Below are 18,196 nucleotides of genomic sequence, written 5' to 3' on the forward strand. Positions count from 1 at the left end.
TTTTGTTTTATCTGGGAATTAAACAGTGTGGGACCATGAACACATCACTCTGGGACATAAAAAATCCCATCCTGGCATTCTCTAACAGCCTAGGACACTGACTCTAAAACAGGAACAGACAGACATACTTCTTTTCACTCAGATCTGACCTGCAGCAGTAACATTCTCTGACCCAAATAAGCCCAACCACGTTATTTATTAAACAGCTCGATGCCAAGGCCTTGGTCATTAGTCTGAGGCACAAGATTTTAAATAACCACTGCCAAAGAATATTGACTATATGAGATCCTTTACTTAAAACAATGTAAAGAAAATGGTCCCTGTGAGTCTCACATCATATATTTCTTTTAGGATTTATTAGTATTGTTGCATTTTATTTTACTGTTATAGCTTGCAGTTCACTGTTGGTTTTGGTATTTGATTGGGTATAACAATGGGTTATATTTTAAACGTTGATCGAGCTTTGTATGTGAACATTTTTATCAGACAAACAGGGTAGTAAAAAGTACAATATTTGACTCTGAAATGTAGTGAGGTGATGTAAGGTAGCATAAAGTGGTGATAGTTAAGTAAAATGCAAGTAGCTCAAACTTAGGTAGGCCTACTTCAATCTTCTACTGTTCGTAGCTTGGTACTCCATCTAAACATTCATAAGACAAGATTTTGTGATTTCTGACAAAAGCAAATATTCCTACTTTGATCCTCAGGGGACAAAAATTCTGAAGCTTTCAAGGGACTCAACATAAGAAAAGCACTGCAAAGTCTTTTATTTATTATGTGGCAAAATGGTGCGTGTTTCCAACATTTACAGTAGACTATGTGGAGAATGATTCCAAGCACAGTAAAGAAGGGATGATATGGATATGTCTGTGTCCGCAACCTTATAAACAGCTAAAGTATTACCTTACCTTGCACAGCCACAGGATTCTCGCGATATCACACATCACATAAAAATCCATCTAGTCAGGCTTCATGTAGTCTATGTCAACAATGTTTCTGAACCCCGGTGGATTTATGAGGTCTACGGCTAATTGCTCCGATCTCTGCAATGCAGATAAAATATCTGTCCAATCTGAGTTTTTTGTTGCACGACTAATACAACTGTCGAACGTACATTTTCCACCAAACCAGGTTTCTTCCAGAGGCTAATTTGCTGAGGCACTGTTGCTCCATCCAGCACTTAGAGCCGCCCATGATGATTGAAATTGGTTTAACAACATGCCAATAAACCAGAGCACGTTTTCTCCTATGCCAGAACGTTGTGTGGACCAGACCCTCCTTCCAGGAAGGTCTGGCTTTCCGAGACTATGCATCATGTAAAAGCGTGTGTGTCCAAACAGCAACAAACTGAACCTATCAGCGTCTGGTGAGGAACTATTGGCAAACTAAGGGCGTGGTTCATGTGTTTGTTACTTGGGCATTATTATGGCTCCAACTACAGTTCTAGAAAAGCCTGATTGGTTGAGTTTAGTCACTGTCCTTGAGTAGTTAAAGGTTAGGATAGCCAATTGGTCAGGGGATAGGACCTGAACAAATCGGATTCCATTACCTCGAGCGAGCATGGACGCCTGTCCAATTGTTGTGTGTATATTCTATTGAAGGGTTGGTCTTGCCTAGATACAACCCAAGAAAAAGCCCAAGAAACCACAGCATGTTCTTATTATCTTATATTTTGGGGGGAAATAAATACATCAATATGCCTAGTTGTCAAGTAGGTAGTGATTCTCAACCTGGGGGGTGACATCCTCATAGTGGCAGTACATTTTATGACACTCCATCCAGTTTTTGAGATATTTCAGTCTGGACCACATTTCTCCAGTCCCTTTTTCTTGTGAACGGCTAGATTTTTTTACTTCTAAGCTTCTAAACCCATGATGATGGTTAACAAGTAGAGATATTTGTTTTTATTTTAGTGGGTCACAAGCCAAAAAGGTTGAACAACTATTGGTATAAGGCAACCACATATGTCAATGATTAGGTATCCAGATATTTAATACTGATCACGTTACATTTGGAGAATTAGAAGTTCCGTTCATTGAACACAGTAAGACCTACTTATTAAGATTTGATCCACTCCTACTCAGATTTTATAACTGCAAACATCCTTGCTGTAAAACATGTTAAGCCAAACACGTTGGTTACATTTTTTTCCAAGCTTCGTGCAGTTTTACCATTTGGTTAAATAGATATTTGGACCAAGCAAGCATTGTCCTAACCCTCTATTTTTGTCATTCCCCTGAACTTCAAGTTAACGGCTGTCCATTTGTTAACAGCAATCTCTCATGTTCACCACAAACAACAGCTGAATCATTCATTATCGACCACTGCCTTTGAACACAAACAGTGAAGCCTCCAGCCTTCATACTTTCGCATTTGAGATGAATAGCTGTGCACTTAAATCGGTGCACCAAGGGAGAAATCAAAGCCGTCCTGGACCTGACAGACACTCACTGTCCACATTATTGTTTAATTTTACATCCTTTATGATTATAAGAAAAATCCTCCACGGTAACCAGTTAATGTCAAAATCATAATTTGCTTCTCACTGTTTCATGTCGGTTTAAAGCGATATATCAGGCTTAAACAGAAACCTTTTCTGAATAAACAGAAGTGTTTTTCTTTGGTGGATGTGTTCAATAGCTCTCAGTGAATTGTACTGTGTATAGGCTTCTGTATATGGAAATGTACATAGGATGAAAGATCATCTTTTGATGCACTGTGGAGACCCTTGAGGGAGATAGTTTCTTGCTACTGAGATCATGACTTGGTTTGCGTCTAATCTGAAGAGAAATGTGCCAACATAGATTGAAGATCATTTAAAAGGGCTCAGTGACCTCGTATAGAGAAAGTTTGCAATGATGTTCTCATGCAGCCTCTGTGTCAGAAGAGCTACTGAGGTGTTGTTCTGCTTTGTAAACAGCATTACAAAAAATTTGGGCAGTCCTGCAAGACCTTGATTGAACCAGCTCCAAAAACAACCAAGCCTGGGAGTGTGGTTTTGCACACTGTGCTGACACAACGATCCATCTTGGCTCAAGCTATGTGACCTCTCTTATTTTCCTAAGTGGCACTATCTTATTTAGTGCCGCAGCGCTCATTTAGCATTGTCTGTGAGAACTGAGTCTTTTTCTGTCCTCTAAATCACTGTCAAACTTTCAAGCTCAGGTCCAGTCCAGCCTTTATCATATTTTTCACTGATATAAAACAGTTTTTCATTAAAAGTAAGATCAAGTTATACTTACTACCAAGTGTAGTTTTCACTTAATGTCATTATCATTTACATGTATAAATAGAGAAATAGGCAATCAGAAAATTATTTACCAACAACTGCTCTGTTGTATATTGTTTAAAAGTACACTTTCCCGGTGACACTGTGTTATTATGCACATGCCAATATTAATAGATTACTTTTTAATCACATTTTACTTGTGTGAAATCTTTAATATCTCCAGTAATTCAATTACATTTTAGTACTAAATCACAGCCATAGTAATCTCGAGACAATTTACAGATAAAGCCGGTCTAGACCTACACTCCTACACCTACACAAAATTTACAAAGACACAACAATTACAGTAGAGCAAGCGTTTAATGTGACAGTGGCAAAGAAAAGGGCCCTTTTAGGCAGAAACCTTTAGGGGTGGAGAAAACCTCCTTTTATGGAGAAACCTCGGACAAACCCAGGCTCTTGGTAGGCGGTGTCTGACGGTGGCGGTTATGGGTAAGATGAATAGTGGCAATTATAGTCACAACAAAGTAGTGCTGTCAAACGATTAAAATATTTAATTGCGATTAATCACATTAATGTCATAGTTATCTCGCAATTAATCGTAATTGCACATTTTTATCTATTCTAAAAGTCCCTTGATTTCTTTTTGTCCCATTCTTTTTTATCAAGTTAATGCTCTTATCAACATGGAGAACTGGATCGGTTCGCTTTGTGCAAATGTTTTTTTTATTGAAAACAAGATTGGCATATAATGTAGCGATCAATTTCACACGCAAGATTCTCACTTGGAGCAAGTAATCTCACACAATGTAACGCTCTCAATAAAAGGGTGAAAACCATGGCTTAATACTATTTTTCTCAAGTTTGCTTTGAACATAGCAGTCAGGCTACTGCTCTTTATTCACCAGATGCTCATCAACCCAGCCTCTTATTTCAGAAAGAAGGAACAGTAACAGTTACCTAGCTTTGACACAGATCAGTTTGGTCTTGTCAATGGAACCATTTGGCAACTTTGTAGTTGCCTTTTTAGTAGTAAAGTTTCCATTCAGAATCTTATTGGCATCCATTTTGGCACCTCACGTCTAGCAGGGCCACGGCAACAGCGTCAACCATGATTTAGGGGCTTGGTGTGTCAAAGGAAGTCCCCTGGCAGTTTAAGACTATAGGCATGACTATGAGCTGGTCCAAGGCCAACCTCAGCCATCTCTACAAGGGTTGGCAGATGAATCTGAAGACAATGAAGAGAAGCAGAGAAAAGAAGATGTGCTGTGTCTTTAGCTATACACCCTTCCTGACGGTAGCAATGTACATGTACAATTAAGTCTCTAATAGACATGTACTATCAGAATGAAATAAAGGAAACTGGCTAAAATGGGAAGAAAAAAACTAAAGCTGGAAAGAAAAGCAAAAACTAAACTTTATATTTTGTAGTTGGAAATTAACTGGTGTTATACCATATAAAGTTCCAAGTACAACCATATAATATGTCTTGTTATGAAGAAGACAGAAAAATATGCAAAGTGCCTGACAGTCATTTTACTACAATCTACACCAAAAGAACAATGCAGTCCTCTCCTTTTCCGCCATCATCCACCACCAGCTGGCCCTAGTCAGAGCAATGATTTCCATAAAACAACTTTTGGATGATGAACATCAGAATCACTCAACACTTTGGAGGAAAATCAACATGGTATTTAGAGATTTTTAGGATTGTGATCCTACCTTTTCCTTTGCGGAGCAACTATTCAAAAAAGAAAATAAGTGTGGACATTTTTACTATTAAATAAGCCATTTTTTGCAAATGCATAAAGGAATTGTAAAATGTTGATGATCAATTAGTGTAAACTGACTGCAAAACCAGTATTAGTAGCGTGTACAATTAGTGTGTAGTGTGGAATTTAGAGCTTCAATAAGTATTAGATTAACTGATCACCATAAATAGATCTGCAACTGTTTTAAAAATAAAGTAGTCATATAAGGTTTTGACAAAGAAAAGAAGACATTGTCCGACATTCCTTCAAGCTCTAGGAAATTGTGATTTACTGTTTTCTGATATTTTATCAAACCAAAAAGAAAAAAATTTATCAATCACGACAATAACTAACAGAACAAAAAATATTGTTAGTTGCAGACTTCATGGAATTAGGACACAGCCATGAAACAGTATGTATGAGGATATTTATTCTTCACAGGAAACTTACTTAAGTATTAGTTAAAATTCACTAGACTTTCATTCAATAGTGACACAAACAACATAATGTGACCTCCTCTGAACAGATTATTCCTGGATTATTATTTATAGACTTTCAAACTGAAAACACTTCAAACTTACTCATTATAGTAAAACTACTTGTGTTTCCTGTGTGAAACCACAGAGGCACAGGGAGTCAGCGGTGCAGCCGACCTGACAGCTTGGTATGCACCAGTGTCTCTGACTCTCACTAACCACTGGGAGGGTCAAAGGTTGCCCAGCCAATTTCACAGATGCTGTTTGACTTCTCTGTAAGCAACTGGATATCTACTGACCCCACTGAGAGTCCAGGGTGTCGTATCAGGGTGAATGTGTTGCACATTCTGCAGCTGTTAATAAGGTAAATGATCCTGCGTGTAGAACCTTGTTACATTCTTCTGCTTCATTTTTATCTAACAAGGTTTTTTAAGAAATTGATTGACATGATCAATCTCAAGATAACTTTATTGTCCCCTGAGGGAAATTTATCTTGGGCATCAGTACTACATATTGCTGATGTTTACACACACATACAACACACAATCCACCCTACATTGCAGACATTACACAATCTATGCAATGATCTAATGCGCCTCTGATCAACAAATCAATAGGTGATGCTTGATGATTTTGCAAAGATCAATTATTGTTGTAATGTGCCAGTTACAATTTTTATTGTCAAATTCATTTCGCCCTGATTAGTTTAAAAGGTTTTTAAAGTCTCGCTATGATATCTGCTGTATCCTAAATGTTTAGACAACTTTGATCAAACATAGAAATTGTGTTGCTGGCCTATTCCATTCCATTCATAATTCTGCTAAGTCAAACCACCTTTAATAACACACAACACTGCCCATCTATGTCCTTAATTACCATTCTTATCTGCTGAAAGTCTCATTCAGGCATTTATCACCTCCAGATTGCATTAACGCAACAGCACCCTCTACAGCACATCCTCCAAAGTCCGCGCTCTCTCTCTCTCTCTCTCTCTCTTTTTCTCTCCCTCTCTCTCTCTCTCTCTCTCTATTACATTACCCACTCTACCTCCAAAAAATCCTGTTGGCTGCACTTCAATCCACCCCTCTATGCAACACATGGCTCCTTTCCATCTCTGTGGCTTTTTTAACTGCATGTCTTACACTCTTACGCTATAGAGCTAATGCCAAATGACCTCAACCTTACTGCAAGGACAGACAACTTTCAAGTCCCTTCATTAATAGCCTGCAATCAAACATTAACAGATACCCATTTAATGAAGCACGGATCATTTCACTCTAACATGTCTGTTTTGTCTAGCCTATTTTGTGAATGTCAAATAATGTAAAAAAATTGCAGACTGGATGTTAGTGATTTATGGTACAGCAGAAACTATAAATTTGAATATCAGGGATCAGTGTCACATAATAAATATGACCGTTAAGGGGCTTGTTGGACAACAGAGCAGTCAAAAGCAGTTTAGCTTTAAACTCTTCCAGCCGTAGCCGCACATAATAGACAGTCAGGCCTCTTGGAGCCAGCTAGCCCATTAGCCTGGGCTAATGCATCTAGCCTCCCCGCCATGCACTGCCCATAACTCCAGACTGGATCTGGTTTCACACAAAACCCGCCTCATCTCTTTGTGTTATGACAAACTCCAACTGCAAAACAATTACGTACATTTGTGTTTTCACGTTCATTCTAATACCTTTGTATATGTAGAAGCTGCGGTTACATAGTCAAATAAAGGTCCAAGGATATAAGGTATCAGGCACACTTTTTCATCTCTGAGGTTATACATATGTATTGGGGTTTGTTAAAAGTGTTGGGAATACTTTGAAATTAACAGGTTACAAAATGGAGAACTTGTATATTGCACATGTTAAGTAACACTTATTAGATTCCTGTTTCTCCTCAAAATGTAAAGTGGATATTGGCTCAGTCAGAGGGTGAAATTGTTTTTGACCATGCCTGTGATCTTGGGTTTCACAGCTCTGCCTTGCTAAATGGACCGGGTGCATTAGGGGCCAGAGGAGCACACTGCAAAGTGCTCTTAAAAGGTGAGAGGGAAAAACAACTCGAGACAGCCTCCCTGTGTTTTTCAGCTGCCCTGCTGTGGAGGGACAGTGACATGTACCAACCATGTATGGAAGCGTGCATATCAGGTTGCAGCCATCAAATCAAAACAATCATCCTGATGGAGAGAGGGCAGAATGTACATGGAGGGTATGGTGACTGACATGAGGGCCCTCATGCACTGGAGGGCGAAGGTTTTCCATTTTCTCCTTTGCTTGGTTACTGGAAATGTTGCAACAACAAAAACCCAGACAAGTAGTCTTTGGAAACAAAAGAGAGTGCTGGAATCCATTTTGATTGGTAGCTGACCTTTTTCTCTCTCTTCTCTTCATTATTCATCATCCCAGAGAGGAACAAATAGGGAAGAAAAGGATGTATTCACTTTTGACATTATTCAGCTTTTCCTAAGTTTTGCTTCAATAAAAGCAAATCTTATTGGGTACATTTAAAAAAAAAAAAGTGTTTTTCTTTATCTCAATACTTATGCAACTTATACCGTGTATGTAGTATTCATCCCAAAGTCCTTTGGTTCCAATTGAAGATAGAAATTTTAATTTGTTTAACAATATGTTCTAACTTTTTTTTCTAACAGAGCTGGGTAATGTCAATATTTAGAAAACTTTACTCAAACACAGGAGTAAATGGTGCATTTATTGCAGACTATTTTCTACTGTGGATTAATAATTGGGTTCTCTAGTGAGTATTTCTGGTAGCAGGACGGTGTTTGTGGGACTGACTCAAACTACACAAAATTATAATCAAACATTATAATGAAGGAACATGTCACCACTTGGTTGTTTAATTTCACTTCATGCATATTTTGAGTCAATACATGAAATCCCTGCTTCAACTCGCGCAACTTTGGAATATAACCCTTTAATATGCTCCTTTACTATTTTATTTTATCCTATTTCTTTGTCGCTCTCAGTTAGACTTAAATTCATAAAAAAATCTACCAGTAATAAGAAGATTTTTTTTTTTTTTGAATGTTCAATGTGGTTATGTTTATTATCTGTCAAACTAATTTTATCAATATAGAATGTATATCTCTTCAGGTTGCTTTTTTTTCTTTTTGCCTTGTTGTGTTTCTTATATGCAGATGGCAGAGTGCATGTAAATTCCAGAAAGAGTTGTAATCTTAAGAACTAATAAAATGCATTGTTGACTTAAAACACAACACTACAATCCTGGGCAAGATTGAAACAATGATACGTCCTACAGACACTTTGTTCCTATACTGTACGTTTCTGTTTGTGTCTTCCTCTCACTCACAATCCCACATTTTCTCTCACTTCCACCATTTAAAAGGGTGACTCATCACGTTGGGGAAAATGTGCCAATTGTGGTGACTATCAGCAGGGTGTGTAAATTCCACACCTGTCCCATCATCCTCTCTCCTCTGCCCTCCCCTTTTGTGCCTTCTCTCTTTCCACACATACTCCCCCCGTTCCTCACCCACACCTCACAATGGACAGCTTGAGGAGCCGAAAGCAGCGCTGTCTTGCTGCGAACACGCAACAGAAAACAGATAAAGAAACCAGCAGAGCGTGAAGGGATTTGACTACACTGAGGGCCTCTCTCTTGTGGCTTGTCATTCCGCGTTCTTCTTCACAAACAGGTAAGTTGAAATTCATACCTTTTTATAGGCACCTTTATAACTAGATAGCATAAAGGCTGGTATCTAAGCTCCTTAGTCAATGTGAATGGTAAATGAAGTCAACAGCATGTGTTGGAATTATAATGTGATGCATTTAAGAGCATCTTTTCATACTGTTTTTTTTTGCCGAATATGGTGTTGCCAAATTGCTTGCATAGAATGATTTAGACTGTGTCACTCCTTCTGTTCCCCTATTTTTCTGTACTTCTCTGTCCTCCTATTACACAACCTTTTTATTATAACTTCAGCATCTCTGAAATGTTTTGCTTGGTTCTCCCATTTGGAAGAGACAGTCAACCTGAGCATAACAAGCCTTGAGAAGATGAAGAAAGTAGTGTATTAGCGTGACAGTGAGGTTTTTTGCAATCCTGCTGATTGAATCTTTAAAATGGATCATCACACTTTCTTCTCCACAGGAAAGAAGGAGGTGGCAAATGGCAAAGGCTGCCCCTGCCTTTTCTTCTCCTGAAGCAGGGTGAAACGTGACATAGTGGCAGTTGAGCTCAGGTAACCCTTGGACACTGATACCCTTGAAACTAATCCAACTCTCGGGATGTGTTTACAAGATTTGTGCCGCTGCGAGAGTTTGAAAGACAAGTCATTTTGAGGAGTCTAGGGTTATGACTTACTTTATAAAAGTGATGAGGAAATTACAGACTGCTCTTATTATGGTACATTTTGAATGAATGGTATATAACATGAAGAGATATTTTTGTTAATTAAGATTTAACTAGTGCAACTTGGATGTGGGAAGAGTCTAAATATGATCATGTGAACCTTGCACAGTCAAATCTTGCCATATGATCAACCAAAGAGGAGTACAATTGTTGAATATCAAGACACAATTTATCCCTGTGTACACAGCAAGATTACTCACACAGCTCCAGAACATGAGAGAGTTGTTTTCCACTAAGCAGTGATGTCATGACACCACAGTTTATTCTGAAAACTGAGCCTGTGTCCTGAGGCTCAGACAAACTATCTGAGTACAGAAGATGAAGGTAGAGACTCTTTAACACCTGGGGAGGGAAGGAATATACCAACTGTGTGAAAAGAGAGCCCCATTTAGAGTTTCTAAAACACCTAGTCGTGTCATTTATGTAGAGTCGGACTAAACCTTCTAGCAATGGTCTGCAGAAAGATGAGGCCTGCCTCTGTACCTGCTTTGACCCAGCTTTTTTTTTTTTCTTCTTTGGTAATTATATTTAAGGCAGAGGTGGAAAGTAACTACATACAAATACCCAAGCACTGTAATAAAGTACAATGTAGAGGTGCTTTACTCAAGTATTTCCATTTTCTGCTACTTTATACTACTCTTTTACATTTCAGAGGTGATATTGAAGTGTTTACTCCACTACATTTATATGAAAGCTACATTTTTGTGACATTAACAAGTAGCGTACATTTCTTACAATTTACAATAATTTAATATCTTCTATTACAATAACAATAAGACATGGACATGTTTTACATCCATCTTGCTGATAATACTTTAGTTAAATAATATTTTGAATGGAATAAATTTAGTATTGTTACTTTTACTTAAGCAAAAGTCTAAATATTTCCTTCACCAATGGTTTTAAAGAGTGATGTGAGGCAATTCACTTTTTACGAGGCTTATTAACATGCAGGTTACTGTTACAATCTGTGGTCTAACTCTTTGGCCAATCATCTTTTTATGTCTCCACACATTTTACATTCATATGAGTGACTAGTGTAATATTTTAGATTAAAAAGGTTTGTTTTTCTTAGCAAATTATCTCTTTTTTGTATTTCATGAGGTCTTTGCCTGCTGTGGACCTGGATTTTTAATTTGGATAAATCCCAGCATTAAAGCAGCCAGTGGATTAAACAGCTGGCAGTATTACTTGTAGAGGTCTGAGCATAATTGGAACCTCAATCAAATCCATGATCTCCATTCAAAATCTTCATAATTGTTTGCAATCTATCGAAATATTTTCTTTCTTGCAGAATGAGACACACAAAGCTCAGATTACATGCTGCAAATGTCACTCTGGGAAGACTTTTCTGAAGATGCAGAACTTAGCTCATTAGTGAGCATTGAACCCAACAGGAATTGTTCACAGTGGCTAAGTTCAGTGTCTGACATGAAAGTATGAGCTCCATGCAGACCATCCCCAAACAAAGAGATGTGAGGGAAGAAGGATGCACCGGATGAAGAAGCTGGGCCACCTGTACTGTAAAAGAGGAATGTGCTAAAAGCCTTTGCATGTCCAGACACACTGTACAGTAGTCAGCTTCTCCTTAATTAATGAGGGGTTTAAATAAAGTAGTTGATTTCTAAATCTCTATTTTTAGTTAAGATTATTTCATAAAGCTGCATATTTAATTATATATTGGCGATGTGTCAACTGTGGATTTACGTTGCCTCCCAAAATTTAAAATAAAAATAGCTTGTTACATTTTGTGCTTTCAATAATTTTGGGATTATTTTGCTGAGTTGTGCACTCCTGTGCCTACTGAACTGGATTCAGTGTGTCTTTGCAGAACTGGCTCAGTACAGCAGGAACAATAGTGACACCTATTGTGACACCATCAGTGCTTGCAAGGCTGTCAACATCGTCCCCATTAAAATAATAAAATGGAACACATTGCAAATGACCAAAAGCATGTTTATCACAGTGAATTTGTGTTTCTGAAAAAAAACAGTGATGAGTGTGTCTGTACATCTGTGTGTATATGTGTCCTAATTTGTCTTCCTGTGTGGGTGAATCTGGCTGCCTGTGCAGGTAGTCTTGATCAACAGCAGCTGATTTTCGCTGAGTAACACTTCACGCCGCCTCCTCTCATTCCTCACACCATGATAAGCTGTCAGTTTGTCTGCGAGCTGTCTTCACTAAATTGGGATACACTGGCTCTGCAGTCATCATATACCTGACAGGACAGGCATTGCATCAGCATAAGCAAAATGAAATGTTATTGATTTTGGATGTCCTCGGTTGTCTAGGTACTGTGTGAATAATTACTTTTTTACCAGCTTTTGTGAGAATTTCAACTTGAACTCAAAGATAAAATCCTGTCGGCGAACATCAGCAGCCGTTTCTCCAAATCAGTTAAGTTTTATGTACTTTGGCTGTCTTGATCTTGGTTTCCACCTTGAACTTACAGGCTACATCTTCCCCTGTCTTGTGTTTACTTCTGTGGTGTTTTTTGTTTGTTTATTGGGGACATTGTTGTTATTTATAATTAAAAAAGGAAAGAAGTGTGTCCACTTGTGAAGATGAGATAAAAACATCCACGTAGCTGCAACAGAAAGTGTTCCACTGACTGAAAATGAACTTGGTTTTTCACCTAGAAGAGAACTGATGATAAAGCTGTTTGTGGTCTGTATGAGCTCTACAGTGCACAGGCATTTATTTGCATGATAGCGCCACTACTGCACATCACACGCAAATTTCAGCCTTGCACAAACCCCTCCCTGACACAGTATCAACATTATGCTCACACAAGCACCAATCTTTAGAGCAGGTTTGCATTGATTTACATTATATTGTACATGCGTTAGTCACTCATATTCGGTCACAACAGGTTCACTTCTAAACACCACGAGCACAGTTTTAATCACTGATGAACAGTAGAATCACCACAGTTGTCCTAAAGAATTATTTACACAATTTACAAATACTTTATTGGGATTTACCATCACCAGCAGCAACTCTACAAGTCACATCTTGTTAAACTTAACCTTAAAATAATCTTACATAACCTCCCGACCCACTGTAAATTAATAAATGTTTTTCAAAACCAGAGAACCCCTTCATTTTCCGATGCTACATTCACAAGACAGTTTGAGGCCAAAATGTGGATTAAATTTGTCAAAAAGATTTGGAGCCTCTGAACCAGTTTTAAGAGTGCAGACTGTGACACGGGAACATGCCATTAAAACCTTACATTTCATCACCAAAAGCTCTGTCGATTGTAAATGATGCTGACCATCTTTTCCACTCTGAATTTGCCTTCTGGAAAAAACTATGGAACACCTAAAGTAAATAAAAAGAAAAAATATGATGATACATATGATATACAATATCATGAATAAACAGCACTAAAATCTCCTCGCGACAGGAAATTTCAATGAATTGCATCAACCTTTGAGCATATATTTCTGGATAGCTGAGGATTTCTGCGTGGCTGAGGTTTTATTGTTTTGACTGTCTTGTTTGTTTTTTAAATTTTTGGGTGAGACAAACACATTTCCTGACATGGTAAAATAAAGTTATATTCTATCCTGTTCTATCCTATTCCATGTTTTTATATTTTCTGTTGTGCTCAAAATAAATTGTTATTTAAGAGTGTATTTAGATAATTAAAACTGATGTATCAATGTTAAAGCAGCATTTAACTGTTGTAGTTAGCCGAGGTGGAGGTAGTTTTAACTACTTTATATACAGTTAGGTATTCAGTCCAGTGGTTCCTAACCTAAAAAGGGGACAAGACAAGATAAATCTGGAGGGTTGTGGGATGATTAAGAGAGGGAAAAGAAAGGAGAAAAAAGCCCTTTTTTTTTACTTGTCACTACTATTTTTTGTGAATTGTGTTTTGGTTTTCTTTACCTCTTTATTTACTATTTAAATGACACCATCTGAGACGTTTTGAGGAATAATGTGTCTTTGATGAACTCACAGACATTTGACATGTTGGGGGCCCAAACAAGACAATAAGGTTGAAATAACTGGTTTAATTTAACAAAGTTTTAACTGTTTTATAAGCTTATCATACTGTATGTTCTAACTCCTAACCTTATCCCATTTCAAATTTTAATCTAAAAGGAAAAAATTATTATAGCTGTCAAATTAATATCAAATAACATGTCTTTTTTACTTACAGAATACATGTCTTTTGTGTGCCATGCTCTCCTTGTGGCTGTGAAACCAAAACAATTATCTCTCTCACACACACACACACACACACACACAAACACACACACCCGACCCAAATCTAGCTTTCTTTTTTATACAATGCATATAAAATAGAGTAGGTAAGATATTTTACAATGACGCAATAAAACAATACAACACTAGGCTATGTTTCAAATAATAATGGAATGGAATAAAATACAGTGGAAAAAGTACGTCAGTGAGGTACAAGTAATGAGAGAAAATTGAAATACTCAGGTAAAATACAGGTAACACCACTGTCTCTTGCCTTTATGTGATAAAATATACTCTGACGCTGTGATAATTAAATATTCCACCAGGGGGTGCTCAAACCACACAGCTCACCCATCATAACATTTTAATGTAAGTTTAAAAACTGCTCAGTCGTAACCATAGACACTCTCTATTAACTTCTTCTCCTCGGTAATGTGAAAGTGTCCCCTTTCCTCTCTCTGTCACAAAGTCCTGTGGACTGTGTTTTTCTGCAGTTTCATCTCCTGCTTGCTACAGTGTAACACGTCTTTCAGGTCAGTGGAGGCAAAACCCATTATTTTCTCCTCGTGTACGGGTGTGTGTGTACGTGTGTGTATGTGAGCCAGTGTGTGTGGCGAAATCTAGGAAGTAACGTCAGCCTTCATACTCTTCGACCAGGACGACGCGGAAGACGTTAATCCAACATTTCTTAAAGACACTGTGATTTTTTATTTCAGTCTGATAATGTCGCCGAACTGCTGGGATATATCAAGTGTATATCCAATATCTAATATTTAATCATTTAAAAACTGATAGAGGATTGAGTGAGCCAAGTTTCATTGGCTGACCTTTATTTGGAAAGCTCAGGTGAAGAAACCCTCAAATTGTGGGATTGGACATTGTAGCGCCAGAGAGTTTCCTCCTTTTTTCGCTTTCAGGAGTATTTCGGCTTTTAAAGATGAAATGGGCAGGTCTTTTTGAAAGGTGAGACTTGTTTTTTCGCAATGTGTTTTTGTTTGACACTTGTATTTGACACCTGGTCTGAGGTATGTGGGAATTGTGATGGGGATAAGACCAAGTGTCGACCTTCGTTGATAGGGTAGGCATTTACGTGCTGACACAGTTGGACATGTGTTTTTATGTCCTTTGCAGAAGTTTTTGTACCAGAAATAATGCATGTCATTGTATTTAGTGTATTTGGAATGTAAATGGACTCAATCTTAGGTCAACACAGTTCTCTCACCTTAATTCCTACTTTCTTGTCTTCATTTTTAACTGGCATTTGGTTACATAATACAGTATGTGTGTTCCTACAGTGGATGATGGCGGTGAATCGGGGGCACTGAGTTATGCTGAAGCCTGCCTGAATATCTGAATATTAGGATGAACACTACAGATCGAGCCGGACCCCCTGAACAAGATGGAGAGGTCCGTGTTGTGCAGATTTACCCCAGGCTGCCCCAGAACACAGCTGCCTACTGTCCCCTGCAGGTCAGTGGTAGGGACTCGGCAGAAGTAGTCATCCACAATGCCGTGGCCACTCTGGGTCTGGATGCCAGCCAGACATACAGCCTGCTGGAGGTCAGGAAGAACAGTGGAGAGGAGAGGTTGCTGGAGCCTGGGGACTGCCCTTTGGAAAGGGTCCTGCTGTGGCCACCCGGGGCACAGAGGTGGCACCCTCAGAGCCATGGGTACTACTTCATTCTGCAGCACCAGCATGCCAACAACGGAGGCAACCCAGCAGAAAGCAGCAGAGAGGACTATGATGACCTCTGTAACCTCCAAACGGTCACTGAGAAGAGTATTCTGGATGCTTTACGCCAGCGCTTCTACAAGCTCAAAATCTACACCTATGCCAGCAACATCCTAATTGCCATCAACCCTAATGTGTTCCTGCCTCTTTATTACAATCCCAAGTATGTCAAGTTGTACGAGAACCAGCCACTGGGCAAACTAAGCCCTCATATATTTGCCATAGCAGATGTGGCTTTCCGTGCCATGCTGAACAGGCGGGTTAACCAGTGTATCGTGTTATCTGGTGAGAGTGGCTCAGGGAAGACTGAAAGCCGCAGTTATCTCATCCACTGCCTGACTGCCCTCAGCCAGAAGACGTACTCCAGCGGGCTGGAACGGACCATCCTCGGGGCTGGCCCGGTGCTAGAGGTAAGGTCGCTGTGATGTGGAGCCGACCATCGGCTAAAAACACTTGACACCCCACGTCTGTTGTAGCAGCTCACACTGTTCACTTTTTAGAGGCTACACGACTTCTCACGATCTACATCAGAAATCGAATATACACAGTTATCATCAGTCTATTAAAAAAATCTGAGATCGGGGGCTAAAAATATCAATCAACAAAAAGTGAATCAACAACAATACTGTAATACCTGTAATTTGTTGTGCAAAACTGACTAGGATTTTCTATCCATATTGTTGCAAATGGAATATCTTTGGATTTTATTGTTAGTTGGACAAAGGAAGCAATGTAATGGCATTGGAAAGGTCCTGAGAAGTTTTAATAGGAATTTGTTTTTCTTATATTTTAATTCGATAGAGTTCCACCAGTTGGGGGGGGCTCATTCTTTCCCTTTTTCATAGCGAGAGTTACGGTGGATGTGCTCAAAGCGTAGCAGTGTTTTCAATCTGAGCAGAGGAGAAAAAAGTTGTAAGGTTGTCAAATGGTAGTTAATATACAGTTTTAGGTTTTAGTTATCCATGAATACATGCTGCAGCTCACCAAAGTGAACATCAACTTGAGTCCTTGAGGCAGAACGAGGGCCCACATTTGCTTCCCGACAACAGTCTGGAAGCTGAAGCAACTCCGTTTTCCCTAAGACCAACATTTGAGGCTGTCCTTCATAGTTTTCATTAGATGTAACTTATGTCTGGTCTGTTTAAAAAAAAGTAAAATTAATAACTCAACACTTCCGATTAGTAATTCATAATTCATTCAACAAATTTAAAAGGATTCAATTGTTACATTTATTAAATTAAAAGAAAGTCTCAAGTATTTTTCTCAAACAAATCTTAGCCATGTCACATGAAATGCTACTTCGAAACCAGTTGTTAGTTGATTTAGAGAATAATTATCTCGCTGATCACCATCTGATCATCTGCGTTTGCTGCTGCCTTCAGTGAGTGACATGAAGCGAGGATCTGCCATCCTGACTTCATAGAATCATGGTGATATGAGTTTGCTGATCAACAGATGTGTGTGTGTGTGTGTGTGTGTGTGTGTGTGTAGGGATGTTTTTTTTCCTGTTTTGTTGCTCTAGGTCAGGGTTCAGAGTCTAAATTAAATTGCTTTTGACTCATACACACTGCCCACTTTTTTCTCATATCCTTTTTTTAGACCTGTGTATCACGTCTGTTCAAAAACAGAAAATGCCAAATAAAGAAACCACTCCCTTTTATATAGGGAATATATTATATTTATAGATAGTTAGATAGATACAGTAGATTAGCTTAAAACACATGGTGCTATATCAGCACCATGTGTGTTGCACTTCCTGCTATAAAAAAAAACAGTAAATCAGCGTAATCAACAATAACCACAGAAAAAGCTGTGCGATCATAACAGGAAGGACTCTAAGGTATTTTGTCAGTCATTTACTGGTGAGACCAAATGCTACAAATGACAACAAGGGCCACAAATATTTACCAGTTTAAATCAGAAATATTTAGTCAGTGTTTGCATAGTTGGTTTTGTGATGTTCCTCTGACATTTTGGACTTGTTGTTCAACTTCAGTTTCACTCTTGCCTATTTTGGTTTAAAGTTCTCTTTGTTGGCTACCACATCAGCCAGTAACCATGTCAATGACTAACAGGACAACACACTTGCCCATATCTTTCTGTAAAGTGTGCTTTCTGTTTCAGTTATAATAACGGATTTGAAACTAGGCCAAATGTTTTTTAGGGAAATACCCCCTCCTCGGAACTTACCAAACATTGTGTTTTATGAAGGAGGGGGGCACTTATATTATTATTTTTCTTTCTAGGAGTCTGAGAACTGACTACAAATACAACTGGCAACACATCTGCAAGTGGGAAGCAAGGCATTTGTTGGTTTAAATTTATTTAAAATACAAAACCTATTGTTTTATTCACTAGTGCAGTGTCCGATGAACACGTGCATGTTTGGAACAGGCCGATTGCT

The 18,196-nt window shown here is 38.5% G+C and overlaps 1 protein-coding gene across 7 annotated transcripts in view; it reads left to right on the plus strand.

Moving 5' to 3' along the window:
• The first annotated feature begins 14,481 nt into the window (after nucleotides 1-14,481).
• myo9b (myosin IXb) overlaps nucleotides 14,482-18,196 on the plus strand; it is a 29,846-nt gene continuing 26,131 nt past the window's right edge. For 3 of the 7 annotated variants that reach the window (XM_034887089.1, XM_034887087.1, XM_034887088.1), the window contains exons 1-2: nucleotides 14,483-15,023; nucleotides 15,356-16,202. In XM_034887089.1, the coding sequence (XP_034742980.1) occupies nucleotides 15,423-16,202 (780 nt within the window). In that variant the 5' untranslated portion in view covers nucleotides 14,483-15,023; nucleotides 15,356-15,422. Of the gene's footprint in view, nucleotides 15,024-15,338; nucleotides 16,203-18,196 lie in introns of all 7 variants that reach the window. The other 4 variants (XM_034887085.1, XM_034887092.1, XM_034887086.1 and 1 more) reach the window with 3 other exon arrangements.

Source organism: Etheostoma cragini, chromosome 12 (assembly GCF_013103735.1).
Source record: "Etheostoma cragini isolate CJK2018 chromosome 12, CSU_Ecrag_1.0, whole genome shotgun sequence".
Lineage (NCBI taxonomy): Eukaryota > Metazoa > Chordata > Actinopteri > Perciformes > Percidae > Etheostoma > Etheostoma cragini.